Raw genomic sequence first — 15,521 nt, 5'->3', positions numbered from 1 at the left:
GACGAGAAAGTTTGATTTGACGCATTAACGTATGGGCTGTCCGCGCGGAGTTCTGGGGGGGGAGGTAAACAAGATGGCGACAACCTGAGTGGCAAGAGTAACACGAAGAGTCAGAGAATTCAGCTGATATCCTGCTGAAGCCGAGGGGATTTTCATCCTCACCGAGGACGGGTGCACGGAGAGGAAATCAAACCTTGCTAACGGAGACGAGATTCATGTGGATTTGAGGTGAGACCCGGTGCGAGGAGTTAACTAGTTAGCTTGTTAACTAGCTAGCTAGCAATATACATTGGAATCTGAACGGCTTGCTAGCGATCGCAACTCCGGCTAGCTTGCGTTAGCTGACTGGATGTGGTTTGTTTCTCCGGTGTCGCGGGTTGGTTTTGGATTTTAGAGCTGATTCTCGGTTTCGTTTTTAGGTAAGCAAAAATGCTGCACACTAAGAAAACAATGCCCGTCGCCTATATGCTGCCTGTGCTCCACCGGTAAATGAGCTGAAGTTCGCTAACGCTAATCTAAACGTCAGGAAAGCAAAGTTGGCTAGCTGTCGCTGCACAGGCACTGTTAGCCACAGTTGTGTGACGACGTTTCGGGTATCCTCCCCATGTGTTCGCTGTTAGTCCACATCTATAATACATTAGTCGCCGCTGTTTTCAAGCAGGCTTTTTGAGGTTATAATTTGCAGTGGTGGACGAAGGTCTGCACGCAGAGGAGCTACAAAGTGAGTTAATGCTGGCAAGCTAGCTTAGTTCATTCAAGCAGACGTGCAATTTTAGCCTGTCAGCTAGCTAGTAGTCAACACTGTCAGAAATGCATGTTAGAACTGAGCAGTGTAAATTCTAACATACAGACTGCTCCGTTTATTAAAGCCAATGTGCTTTAAATGTTCTAGTATCAATGATGGTGCCTTCATGTACGATTTGAACCTTTTTAAAGCAGAATTGAAACCCAGTAAGGTTAACCGGTCAAGTGTTGATGTCTTGACAGATTGTTTACCAAGAGTGCAGACTTGGTTCAGCTGTCCATTTATTTTTAAATTAATGTTTGAATCACTTTTTGTTTTTTTAGGAACCACACAGCAAGGACCGTGGTGGCATGGAGGACACCTGAGGACGGTTGGACACATTGGATGGCTCAGGCGACCTCCGGGAGCCAGGCTGACACTGCTGCATGCACTTGGCTTTATATCTGTGCATTGATTCGGTTCAGCTGTTCACATATGAGTCCTGAGGAAAGCGATGCTGTGAAGCATGGACCTGTGACAGAAATGCTGTGCTGCATGGGCTTGAACCAGGACTGTTTGCCTCTACTTGAGGCTTTATGGTATTAAATCCATCTATCTATGATCTAGAGTTAAGCGGAGAGGACTAACAATTTTAGAATCCAAATTTTCTAATTTCTGTTCACCTGCACTTGTCACTGATGTAGTAAAAAAAAAAAATGTACAGTATAAAGCACTAACTTGGCACTGGACCCAACAAGTTGTCACATCTCTTTGCACCTCTTGAGTAAAAAAGAGCCCTAATGTTTACAAAGTGGGATTGATCCCTCACCTCATCCCTCAGCTCTCAGGCCTGATTACTCGCTCTCCCATGTTCAGTATTTTGTAATTCACCTGTATTCCATCTTGTGGAATTAAAATACTCGGCTCAGAGCTGCGAGGCTCCTGGTGGATTTACTCTCCAGCAGCAATTAAAGCTATTTGCAAATATATTTGCACAAGAGGCTTAAGCTGCAGAGGCTGAACTATCAGCCATGAGTACCGGCGAGTTGCATCATCTTGACTATCTAAATGAAAATGAACTGATGGAGATGGATACCTTCATTCACCGCATTGACTCTACAGAGGTGATCTACCAGCCCCGGAGGAAGAGGGCAAAGCTGATAGGAAAGTACTTGATGGGAGACCTGCTCGGGGAGGGATCTTATGGCAAAGTGAAAGAGATGCTGGACTCAGAGACACTTTGTCGCAGGGCTGTAAAAATACTGAAGAAGAAGAAGCTGAGGAGGATTCCTAATGGAGAAGCCAATGTGAAAAAGTAAGTGTTTTTTTTTCCCCCTTTGTTTAAACCCTTTATCACCCACTTTCCTGTTCACCCTGACAGTCCAAGTCATAACACCAGTGTCACTCACTTCTCACCTGTACACTGTGATTCATGCATGGTACGTTGCAGGGCTCTCTCAGTTAGGCACAGTCAGTTATCCTCCTTAGATTCAATAGCATTGGCTTGACTGTAATCCTTGATCGTAATAGGAGATAATTAATTTGAATCGCCCCACTGAAATTTAAATGAATCTGACAACTGTCAACACGATTTCACATGACTGATCCCTCAGTGGCCCTTCATGGCTGTTCTACTCTCTATTAAACCATCACTCTCTGTGCTGAACAGGACTGTGACCTGCAGTTCAAATATTTCAATTTCCACTAATATTTATGATAATTGGTAGGGTGATTTTTTTGCCTTTTCCTATTTTGACACATGATGTGCTTTTCGTGCTCAGGAAAAATGGCAACAATGGCCACGTTTCAGTGCCAGAACCAAACTAATGCAGTTTTGATGACTTGCATTCTACACAGCAGAACTCAACTTTACACTTTACATTTCATTTCTGACATATTCTGATTGAAGGTTTCATATCTTAAGCAGGTTTGACGAGCATCACTGCGTCTCTGTGTCACTGGACAGCTTTCAGCCCTCATCGCAGCAGATGCCATTCAGTTGGTACTCAAAAGTGTTGAGGTTTAGTTCTTATTCAAACAAATGAGATGATAATTTGTAGTGATAGCTGTGACACTTATGTGAGAACGTGACCAGTCTCAGCCTTTACTCACAGATGTGGAGCTGTGTCACAATATCAACGTGGAGAAATCATAATCTGACAAAGAGCAGGACACACTTCATAGTCTTTACGTGCACTTACACGAATGAGTCATCATCAACATTTTGCAATGACCCAGCTTTGAAAGCATCACTTGGACCAGAAATGTAGCTGCTGTAATCGATGAAGGTTGAGATAAACTTGGCTGACACAGCTGGGTCTTCACTAGAGGAAGCGTCTTAATGACTCTGTGATTTGGCTGTCATGTCTTTATACTCAAACTTTTTTTTTCTGCACCCCCAGTTTCCTGATGAGTATCAGAAGTTTTAATCACACAGTAGTTTATTAAATATTACTCCAGTCTTTCGCTGTGGGCCTGTGCTAATTATAGAGGAAGCTTTTAGAAAACTGTCAAAACGAGTTCGCACAGAGAAAGACGAGCAGCAAGATGGCGTGTTTTTAGGCCGCGGTAAAAACGGCAGCACGAGAAGGATGAAAAGACCGTGGTGACGGCTCAGTAAGAATAATTTTGTTGAGGTTTGCAGTTGCTTGTGTTTGTCAGGTGTCCAGACTGACGTTGCTGAAGTCTGTCCAGAATATTGTGTTAACAATTCTAAGATTGACAACTTTAAGAACTTTGAGAAATACCATATTTTCTCTGCTTAGTCGAGAATTATTTGGGACTGAAAGCAGCCCGTCAGCAGCTCGACAGCAGCAGCTGCAGTCCTCCATCAGCGTATACAGCGGATCCCTTTAACCATACACTGCCCTGCACTCAGAAGTGTTTTTAGAGCTCCAGCAGTCCAATCCAACATTTATTAACAAGATGAAGTTGGGGTCAGTAAATAGACTTGAAGCCTAAAACAACGCTTCAGGTCACATTAAGACGTGTGACTCACAAGCTGTTATTCAAAGTGTGTTTCACACGTTAGATTGAATAAAACTAAAGTGTGTTTCTTCAGACTGCTGAAACACATCTTGTGTTGAAAGAGCTAACTTTACTGCAAATTACTAAAAGGCCCAACAATAAAAAATACATTCAGAAAATGCAGTTAACACATAATGTTTACCATTTATAAAATACTTGATTTGTTTGAAGTTTTACCAAATCCACATGGCGTCTTCGTATGAAAAATAATATAGATTTGTGAAACCAGAGGTGCATTTTCCTTTACGTCTTGTTCCTAAAAAATATTCACATCTAGACTATTGCACGACATTGGATACAGTCATTAAAATCCTTCTGACGAGGCCTCTCAGAGGCAGCAGGGTTATTCTGCATACTGTGCATGCTACAACTGTTGAAAGAAATCTAGCACAGTAATTGGTGGATGGTTAGTGTTGGGCAGAAGTGAAGGTAGAAGGCAAAATTAAAATAGCAAATTGGAGAAATGCCTGGCGATTTAACCAGGGAAACAAACGACTCCATAGCTACACATGAATTACTTTAAAACAGCTACATTATTGTCCTGGAGGAGTCATATCTAACACCTCTGCTAAATCAAAATGTGTGGCTCAATATAAAACGTACCGTGAAGTCCCGGTCCTCATGTTGTCTAACAGGTTGAGCAGCATTTCAACATTCAGTGATGAGAATCTGCCAGGTTCAGATGTACAAAGCTGATTCTGACCTATCAACATAGACTCAAGGTTGTATTTCCTGACACAGGGGAATCTAACATGTTCTCACGCAAAGGTGATGAAAACTTAAAGTCTATAATTTTATGAGGGGTTGAATACCAGGCAGTGAACAGCAGCCAGAGAGCAACTTTATAGGAAAACTAGTCCCAGTCCCGCCTGTTCTCAGCCATGTTGCCATACACGTTAATCGTACACAATAATCCTTTTTTATTCTGTCGTCCTGAATTTGTCCCCAACATTCAAGATGGATGATTTTTATCTTCCCCTGGGCGACAGTGTGGCTCCTCTGGAGCGGTGTTCACGCTTTTCTTCCTGTCAAAGCTGTGTTGTTTTTAAGCCACCGCACCGGTGACAGGTCTGGCCAGAGGCTTTATGTTTTCAGGTCGCCTGTCTGTCCCAAAACGTGATCGTGATATCTCAGGCACGCCTTCGGGGAATCTTTTTTCAAATATGGCGTAAATATCTGCTTGGACTGAAGGAAGAACTTTTTTGATTTGGTGGTCCGTTGCACCTCACAAGACACGTTTTTGTCCAAAACTTAGAAATTTACATACTGATCTTTCCAAAATCTCACACAAATGTTGACTTGGATTAAATGATAACATTTGATAATCATAAGGTGAAATGTCAACTTTTCCTGCCACTATTCAGAGCTGTTCCTCAGGGTCGGATCAGTTTGTGACCATTCTTCACATTTGGTTGGATGCTGAGGTGATGTCAGAGATGTAGCGATCTCCCGTGCTGTCAGATTTCGCACCTGTGAAGCATCCTCGTTTTAGTTGAGTTTCTTTGTGTTCTATAAAAATTAACTTATTGGTTAAGCATGTGAACACATACAAGAAAATGTACTAACACGACAGACAGCAGTAGCCCGACACAAGCTCATTGGTTTTGCTGATATTGAACTTCAGGCGATCGTCATTGCACTCTGAAACTAAGCACTCTGTCAGTCCTCTGTATTCCTCCTCTTGAGGCAAGAAAGCGTGTTTCTCACCGGAAATTATTCCATTATTATTAAAGTATTCACTACATATCTTATTAGTTCAGACAGACATGGATGTCAATTGCAATGTGACTGGATGGCATAAGCAGACAACCATGAGGTGGTAATTCTACTTTTTATCCAAGCTGTATTTATATTTTTAGCACAGCGCTGCAGTGGTAGACTGCATGGTTTTCTCAGTCCGTTAATAATGCCACAGCAGTGCTCCTTGATGTGTGAAATTGATTTGTCTGTGTTTCCTGTGGTGCTTCTACATCTGTCTCCCTTGGCCGAGGCCTTATGTTTCCCAGCCTGAGGAAGCTGGATCCTGGAGCCTGTGAAGGCCTGTCTGTGAGTGGATGCCATAGTAGCCCCCATCCTGAACCAGCCAGCCCCTGTTTAGCATTCCTGTCCGCCAAACACTTCCTGCTTTTACAGGGTTGCCATGGGGATGAGCATGCTCACACTGGCATTGATTGAGCAATGCCACTCCTGTTTCTACGGCAACAGCCCAAGAATGCCGTGCCCTTGTTTGGAATGACAGGAGCGCACATGGACACACACACGCACACTGAACTAGACACAGACTCTGGAGCAGCACAGTGCAGATTGTGATCAGTTGTTTATGTTGCCACTATGTGCCAGAGTAGCTGCCATATCGCTGAGTGCTGAAATCCTTTCAGCTCTGCAGTCTGCAGGCCTTGAACGCACAAGGTCCTACGGTGCACATTTGAACTCGGAGACTGCAGATGGACTGCAGCAGTCACTGTGCCTCAGTGGCGGCGCCGCCTCTTTTATGATTTGTTTTAAGGATACCAGCCGTGATGCAGGTGCGGCTTGGTTTGCTACAGGTCATCTGCATTTGCTGAATAACATTAGATTTACATCTTTAAAAAGAGGCTGCTCATTATGCGTGCCGTGTTTTTAATCACAGTGCGGTTTTATTTTTATCAGTACAGTGATGCAGCAGTAACTCTGTGTGTCTGTGTGCAAGCGAGGAGCTGACTCTACCCAGAATGTCCATTCGTCAGAAGCACAATTGTGGATTAGGCAGAAAGACTGAAGGGGTGATAAGGGACAGAACAGCTCCAAAGTGTTTTTTGTGAGATTGTGTCAAAGTAAAAAGAAGACAGGATGTTTCAACACTGTAGGAGCCGTGAGATTTCTGTTTCTCTTCAGCACAGACGCACTCCTTTTATAGCTTTGACCAGTTAATGCATGAGACAATAAATCACTTTTTTATGGGAGGGTTGGAGGAGAAATCTATTAAAGTTTTTAACCTTCCCGATTCTAGATATATTCACAGACCAACATTTTATTCTGTCATACAGGACCGTCGGCGTCAGCTGGCATGGTGCTGCTAGCTGTGATGCTATGGAGAAGGAAAATTATTTTTTTAGCAGCGCCGTCATTCTGAATTTTATTGTCTATAAGGAAGAAAAATCTCAACATGACTCAGTGTCCAAAACCTTAAATGGGTGGAAATGTAATGGATTCCAAGCTTCGCCCTCCCACCTCCGTCACCACCAGCTAACTCTGCTCCCTGGCATTAGAAAGGATGTTCACTAAATTAAAATGTGTATCCTATCTGAGGCAGGAAAAAAATGTGTTTCTTAAAAATATTTTAACTAAAGTGAAAGTGTGTCTTTGCATGAGATTATACTATAGAGACATACTGGATTTTCAAATCTGTCCGATGCCTAGATGAAAGTAATTGAGAATAGTATGTGATAGCCTTTATTGTTTTAATTTAAAAGGGTTAATGTAATTGCTGCTGATTACATTAGATGGCAGTAATGTGAATGTGGCAGGGAGACAAATGGGAATGTTTGAATCTAATCACCAGATTGTCGTCGCTAATTGAGAGACAGAACCTTAGTTTTCCCTCCGTGTTTGGATATGGGTTGTACGTCTGGGGAAGTCTGTGGTTTGTACATCGTGCTCTTCCCACCTAGATCCAAATTCATTAGTGTCCTCACTCACGGCTCTCTGATGAATGCGGAGTCTCCTGGGTTGGGTCTGCCATGCTGGTGATTTAAACCTCCTCCCCTCGAGTAGCAGGGGTGAACTGTCAGGTTATCGGCGTTTACAAGACTTTTGTAATTCACTGCTGCTGCACTCAGGCAATATCAAGTCTTACAGTATCACCAGAGCAATTCTGCTTTCTACAACTCATCTTATTAGAAGAGTCTCTCATTTGTTTTACTCTTAATTTAACTGATTTGGTGTGTGTATACTAGTTTACATCAAGAGAAATCACTCAACATTATTTGAGTTGCCAACAGTTATCACTCCTGGTCAACAGATTATTAGAAATGCCAGTAATGAAATCAATAACACCCGTGTGCTCGTGCATTACGGTGCCATATGATGCCGTTCAGCTGATGTGTGGCAACAAGCCTTTGGCCTGCATTCAAAGCAGATCAGGGCCAGTATTGAATTATATATCAGCCCCTTTGTTCACCTTTTGCATGTTCTTTGTTCTTGTGTCCATTTATAGGGAGATTCAGCTGCTAAGAAGACTCCAACACAAGAATGTGATTCAGTTGGTGGACGTGCTCTACAATGAGGAGAAGCAGAAAATATATCCTTCAGTCACTAACAGGGTGTGAATTAGTTAGTTTTTTGATATTTAATGGTTTTAGTCGCTAAGGGTTGTTGTTTGTGAGGGTTGTTTCTATGCCCAAATGTTTATCAGCTTTATAATGGGCTCTTTATTAAAGGATCTGTTTGTTTGGTTTGGCAAATCCCCTTGACTCCTGACTTACGTATATGGTGATGGAGTATTGCGTTTGTGGGATGCAAGAAATGCTGGACAGCGTCCCAGAAAAAAGGTTTCCAGTATTTCAAGCTCACGGGTAAGTCTCTGTTATTCTCTCCTTCTCCACTCCCTCTTTTTTTTCTCTGCTATATTTAGTATGAGTCTCTCTGCAGCCAAGTTTAGATCCAAGACTGCAGGGCCTCTACTGTTTCAATAACTGACCATAGAATGTATAAATGTCCGGTCATTGCTCGGAAGCCACTCAAGCTAAGTGACTAAGTGATGGATGTTATTCTGACCACGGTGATAAATTGTTTGACATGATGATTGTTGTTGTGTGGAAGACTTCCATTCCCCTTTTTTATTGCATCAGCAATCCCTTTCTTTTTCTTTTTTTTTCCAGGTACTTTTGCCAACTCTTAGATGGCCTTGAATATTTGCACAGCCAGGGAATAGTTCACAAAGACATTAAACCAGGGAATCTGCTGCTGACCACAGACGGGGCACTTAAAATCTCCGACCTGGGAGTAGCAGAGGTGAGTTCACACTGCAGCATATTGGTGTTTGGCCTCTGGGGGCCTGTGAGATTGATTGATTGATTGATTGATTGATTGATTGATTGATTGATTGATTGATTGATTGATTGATTGATTTATTTATTTATTTATTTATTTATTTATTTGAAAGTATTGTTGATAGATTTGCTTATTACTTCCAATACGTTGATATTCTTTGTGTACACATGGATTCCTTTATCCATGTATCAACATGTCTGTCAGTTCTGTTCTCATGATTTTTATTTCTGGTTTTAGATGCAGAGAAATACGGGCTAACATTCATACTAATCTCACTTGCTCTATCTTTTTTTAGGCCCTTCACCCATTTGCAGAGGATGACACATGTCGCACCAGTCAGGGCTCTCCGGCCTTCCAGCCTCCAGAGATCGCCAACGGACTGGACACCTTTTCAGGGTTTAAAGTGGACATTTGGTCTGCTGGAGTAACACTGTGAGTAGTTACAGTCTCACAACTTCAATCCTAAAAGTGAGAGAATGCTTTAAATTTGATGCCACTTTAAAGGCCCACTTATAAAAAGGAAGATCTGCTAAGTGGTCGTAGAGAAAAAGGCTCTTTGTTATGGGGCTTCTCCATATGCATGTGCTGGCCCGGCTTGAATCGGCACAGCAGGGATTTGCATTTCCATCACAACTGGGGAAATGCCTGTTTGATGGTGCGTCTTCAACCAAAGATGCGCTTGTCTTGAATAGTGGCGTAGGAGTGGCTGTGAACACTCCTCCTCCCTGCAGTATTATCAAAGAACCGCTGCTAGAAAATGTATTCCAATTCTGCAATGAAGACGTTGAAGTCTGCACAATGAAATTCCCACGTTATTTAGTTATTTAAAAGCTTTTACTTTAAAACATCAGAGTCAGGACATCTTGGGGTTTCATCAGCAGTAACATGACACAACTCCTGAGATAAAAGCAGGACAAAGCGAATGAAGGAGAGACGGAGAGATTCGGCTAGGAGCTACAGAAGTACTGAGAGCTGAACACCAAGACACTTTAAAAGAAGAAGCGGTTTCTCTTTGGTCTCCTGCACAGGCGTGAATCTCATAAATGGCAACACATTCTTGTTTTATGGGGGTAATCAATGGTTGGCTGCGGTTGTGAGACGTCACTGCAGCCCGCTTGGAGGTCTTTCCTGTCGCAGCTTTGCTCCACTTGGCACAGTTATACTAGTAATGGAAAATGTTGGTGAAGGTCACAGTAATTCTAAATTTAATGTCGTAGGCAACTGGACTTGAAACATTAAATATGCGTAACTATTAACCGTGTGCTGGTGTGCGGTTCACTCACAGTATTTGTTCACTGCCCTTCAAATCCATTCAGATACAACATTACAACGAGTCTGTATCCGTTCGAGGGGGACAACATCTATAAGCTATTTGAGAACATTGGAAAAGGAGACTACACTATTCCCGAGGAGTGTGGACCCCTGCTGTCAGACCTGCTGCGAGGTGAGTGTGCTTACATACCCGAACCGATTCATGGTGCAATGTAGTTTTAATCCAGTGACTGTTGTGAAGAGGTTTGCTCTTAGTTTGTGTTGCCTTACAGAAAGGGAGGCAGAATAGCTGGAATTGGTCGCATATAAAGGGAGAGCAGTAATAAACCACATAAAGATCTTTCCTGTGTGCGTCCACTAGGTGGTGCTGTGACATCGAAAGTCACCGTGACTTCTCAGCATTCGAGGCTTCCTCCAAACTGTAGAAATCCCTCCAGCTGTTGACGTAGTTTCCATTGATCTGAGGCCAGCAGCGGAATACTAAACACTTCATAGTCAGGCTTTGCTTCTCCCGAGTGGAATGCTGCAATGCTTCTGCGACTCGCGAAAAACAAAAGAAACAGTCGAGAGTCTTTTATAGTGAAACCGATAATCGGCTGAACGGCTGTAAAATCCAAAAAGAATGTCGGGGAGATTATGTTTGGAGCGACTAATCAAACGCCTGCGTGATGCTGAGTGATTACTGTTCTAGCTTTATCTGTTATCTCACTTCAGTCACAGTGAATTGATTGTTTCACCATAAATAGAGAAAAAATGCTGCCACATTCTGGTGCTGGTATAACTCACCAGGCCTCCACCCCCCCCCCCCCCCCCCCCCCCCATTTTGTGTGAGAGTGTGACGTCTGTGTGTGATGACGCAGCACCTAAGAGATAGTCGGTCCATAATTACATGGTCTAAAATAAGCCCAGTGCCACAAAAGGTGTCCTTCAGCAGGCGCAGCACTACTATCAGCACTCTGCATGCTGCCCCTCTCTGCCTGCTGGGAGACAATTACATTATTAGGTGTGGATAGGCGCTGCATCACTGCTGCCTTATCACGCTGACATTCTGCTTTTCCCACACATTCAGCTCGCATAATTATAATTAAGGGACAAAATCTTCATTACATCGCTACAGCTGTTATGCTACTCATAGTGATGTTTCCTTACTGTACCTCATTGACTCCTTGAGCTCTGCAGGATGCCTTGACACACGGTGATGAATGAGATTATTACCCGCATTAATTAAAGTTCTCGAACGAGTCTGTCTGCTGTCGGCTTTTCCTCTCACTGCTGTAGCCACCAGTTAATGTTTAACACTTAACAGAATGAGCCGTGAGTGGAGAAATTGATCGCAATGGTTGCAATTCAATTGACGTTTTTAATGTTTGTTTTTCAGGAATGCTTGAGTATGACCCTGCAAAGAGGTTCTCCATACAGAACATAAGACAACACAAGTGAGTGATTTAGTATATCCTATCAGACATCTTATATTCAGACTTGTAAAAGAAACAAATAGACCTACAGTGAGCATTTAGAAAGCTTAGCTACAGGCTGATCTCTCACTTTCGGTCCCTTCCAGCTGGGTGCGTAAGAAACATCCTCCGTCTGAGCCCCCCGTGCCGATCCCTGCCAGCGCTGAGAGCAGGGATCCTTGGCGGAGTATGACGGTGGTGCCCTACCTGGAGGATCTGCACGGCTACACCGAGGAGGACGACGACGAGCTCTACGATGGAGAGGACGAGATCATATACACTCAGGACTTCACAGTGCCAGGTAAGCAGCAGCTCTGGCCATTCTTATAGTTGGCCTCAATTTTTAAATTGTGATTAGTAAATGTCTTTTATATTGTTTATGTTTGTCCTCTATTCTTTCTTTTTAACATCCAGGGGATTAATGGCTGCTGCTTTCCCCTTTTGTATGATGACACCGAATTGTTTTTCTGAGAAATGCGCTACAGAGGAAACATTGTCCTATGATAATAATGATAATGGCTTGGATTTCTATAGCGCCTTTCACAAGACCCGAGGACACTTTACACAGCGCTACAGAGTAACTTGCTCAAACTGCAGCTGCAGTTCTACATCAAACCACTTCCTTTCTGAATTCTCATCTGCACAATCACTCATGTAAACCAAACTAATTTTAGTATTAGAGATTAAACCACCACGTCATACTTAATTCTTGTCTCCTGGCATCATAATTAGCAAGCATAAGATAATCATGATAGAAACATACAGTCAAAGTTAATATGAACAGCTGGTAAAATAAAATAAAAAAAAGGGCGGCATCATACACTGACTGCTGTTGGTGTGAAGGAATTCTGTAAACCTAATTTTGTGCAACTGCATGATTTAGTTACAATTTAGATTTGATGATAAAAGGCTTTGGTAGTCTGGAAATGTTTGGTTTAGGTACTTGTAAAGGCTTATTAAGTGTTAACTCTTCAGTCCTACAGAAAGCCTGTTGTGGCTTACCAACACTAAGCTAATGCCTTAATAAAAACTATGAAACTATAGTTTCCGTTCTTCACTAGAAAGTGAAAAAAGCAACAGCAGTTAACGGCAAACATTTTCCGTACATGGACAGTTTGTTCAGCTGCATCACTCTCAGAGATGCTTGTTGCTTATTTTTCTTGACGACAGTTATCTCTGTAGAAACATGACGTCCCCATTCTCAAACCCACTGTACACTTAACTCGATTACTGATAATGGACATCTCATCAGGCCGTAATGTAGTTTTATAAAATGCAGAGATGTTTCTCGTCCTGAACTGTGAACAAACCTTTCCAGAGCGTTCAGTGACTTTGGGGTGAACAGATAATGACGGCATCTTTTCCATTCGACTTAATTTGTTTCCCAACTCTTCTTCTTTTATCTTTTTCCCCCCACAGAATTCAGATCCTTTATCTGTTGCTAGGCAACAGCCGGTAATAATAAATGCTGCAGTCTGTGTCGGGTATCTAGAAGTGGTGCCCCACATAGAAACCAAACGGAGCCGTGGAATGTGAATGAAGTGATCTAAAAATAGTCGGGTTGAAATTGGTTTTGGTGTGGGAGTATGAATGGTTTTCCAGGGTTCACTCCCACACATGCTGAGCACTGTCGCTCGTAGGATGCTCCAAATGAATGAAATAAAGGAGCGTATGATAAATGAAACAACAGCTTGACCTGATGTTTCTCTGCTCAACATCTCACCTCTGTTAATATTCCCCCTGAGTGTTACTGTTTATGAAGTGTGGGGCCACAATACAAGTTTTTTCATGGCTCCAGCTACACACACACACACACACACACACACACACTCTTCACTGGAAATGAACAGGTCACATTAAGGTTGGAGCCTGTTTTTCACTCTGCAGATTTCCTGTTGTTGTAGGTTAGTGTTCCTCTTGTTTTTCCTCATGGTTGCCTGGCCTGACATTTTGCTGCTGATGCTGACGAATTAGCTTTTAAAGGTCCCCTCTTAAAATAAACATGTTTTCACAGCAGCAGGTCCGTGGTAATTCACATCCACGTTACCACTCGTAGTGTAAACTTGTGGTTACCTCATGCGTGCTCAGTAAAGCAACTGTCAAGTCAGCATTCACAATCCTGAGGTGTGTTTTTCTTTTTTCTTTTCTGCAGGACAAGTGGCCGAGGAAGATCATGATCAGGGGCACGCAGACCACAGTCCAGCTCTAGCCAAGCCAGTTTGTGTGAACGGGACAGAGGGCGGGACTCTGAACAGCAAGGCCAAAGCGGAGCGCCGATCCTCCTCTTCGTCCAACCCCTCACGTAAAGGAGTCTCCACAGCCAGCAAGATCCGCAAGCTCTCCACCTGCAAACAGCAATGACCCCCTCCCCTTCCTCCACCTGGTGAGTGTGCAGACTGCCGACATAAACTCCAGCCGAGTTGTGCTTAGAGGACGTCCTTTTTTTTCACAGTAGAAAGAGGAAAAAGATGTAGAAGAGAACAGGTGCAGCCGATCCAGATGAAAAGATCAGAGGGATGAGATGAGAATGCGTTAGAACAGAACAGAGATGTGGAGATGAGTATCGGGCAGCACGAGGAAGAGGAAACCAGGGAGGGGGAGAGGATTTGTGTTGATATTCAGCAAGCAGTGCTCTGACTCACCACCACTCCCCAGGCAAACACATGGGCGGTTTCCTTTACAGTCACAAAACTAGATCTGGACTGGTCTGGTTTTGGAGCATGTTTCCTTTTTTTCTGTTCTCTGTCAGGATTTGTCAGGATTGTAACCATCCAGGGGCTCGTCAGAGGCCCTAATTCAGGCACCGAAGTGGGGCAGATTTCTGCTGCGAGCACACACACACACACACAAACTTAACAGGTCGTCCTCCTCATTTTCCCGCTACCACCCACAGTTTGCTCTTTGAATCTCTCGCACATACGAACCACTCATGAGCAGTGTGAGGCTGTTTGTCATGGGTGCACTGCAGAGGAGATGCTGTGTATTAATTTGTTCAGGCGATGACTCACCCTGGATGAGATGAAGTGGGCTGTGGGATGTTTGTCTCTCTCATTCTCACTCTGTCGGGGTGAGAAAACAGCACCAGCTCCAATTAGTAGTTTTCTCGTTTTATTCCCGCGACGCTTTTAACTTGTAATCTTGTTCATGTGTGTGTGTGATGAGATGAAACAAAAAATCCACCAAATGTCTTGTTACAGTCCTCCGTCTGTGTCCCTCTCAGGTTGATCTGTCCCCGTCCTTCTATGTCCGGAGTCCTCACGGTTGTGAGAGAAACCTGCTGACGTTAATGCCCCCATACCTCCCTTGGACCACTGGCCTGCAGAGTCTTTTGAAGATGCGGTATGAGTGACGGGGAGGAGGAGGACAGCATGAAATGTTCTTTTTGCTCTGAGACTGAGGCACTGGCTGTGAAGATGGTGTTTTTCTTCTTCTTCTTCTTCTTTTTTTTTCTTTCTTTCAACTCCTGTCATCCAGCTCTGTCATCGAGTCATCGCCCCACTCCATCCCCTCATCCTCTCAGGAGGGCCAAGTGTTGCACCGGACGTTATGAACACCATCACCCGTGTACCCCCACCCAAACCCATCCACCCTCTGTTTCTTTGACTACCTTTGTTTTTACAGAAACCCTAATGGCAGTTTTTAAGACACATTGTGATGTGTAAAAAAAATTAAAGAGGAGAAAAAAAAATGACAAAAGTTATGAATAATTCTATATTTAGATCTATGATGAGAATAATTATGATAGTACTCTACTACCACCAACATAAAACTGCATGCTGTACAGAGCTGAACGAAAGGGAACATGCTTGGTTTGTTGACAGACTGATCGACTGAAGCCTTGAGATCCACCGCTGACCTGTTGGGGATTTATGATTTCCATTTAGGTTTTTTTTCTTTTTCTTTTTTCCAATGAATATTTTTTAATTATTATTTATATAAAATATGTCCCAAACAGGCTGTTTTGTTGGATGATCTTTTCTGTTCAACTTTTGATTTGAGCACATTTTTATAAT

The 15,521-nt window shown here is 43.1% G+C and overlaps 1 protein-coding gene across 1 annotated transcript; it reads left to right on the top strand.

Annotated features, from left to right (window-relative positions):
• The first annotated feature begins 11 nt into the window (after positions 1 to 11).
• stk11 (serine/threonine kinase 11) lies at positions 12 to 15,465 on the top strand. Its single transcript, XM_030402764.1, has 11 exons — positions 12 to 228; positions 1,069 to 2,039; positions 7,947 to 8,030; positions 8,215 to 8,304; positions 8,611 to 8,743; positions 9,078 to 9,214; positions 10,099 to 10,226; positions 11,433 to 11,490; positions 11,616 to 11,809; positions 13,661 to 13,891; positions 14,729 to 15,465. Exons 2-10 carry the CDS (start codon positions 1,756 to 1,758, stop codon positions 13,867 to 13,869), a joined length of 1,317 nt encoding a protein of 438 aa, XP_030258624.1. The 5' UTR covers positions 12 to 228; positions 1,069 to 1,755; the 3' UTR covers positions 13,870 to 13,891; positions 14,729 to 15,465.
• The last annotated feature ends 56 nt before the right edge of the window (positions 15,466 to 15,521 follow it).

Source organism: Sparus aurata, chromosome 21 (assembly GCF_900880675.1).
Source record: "Sparus aurata chromosome 21, fSpaAur1.1, whole genome shotgun sequence".
Classification (NCBI taxonomy): domain Eukaryota; kingdom Metazoa; phylum Chordata; class Actinopteri; order Spariformes; family Sparidae; genus Sparus; species Sparus aurata.
This window is presented reverse-complemented; position numbering and strand designations above follow the sequence as displayed.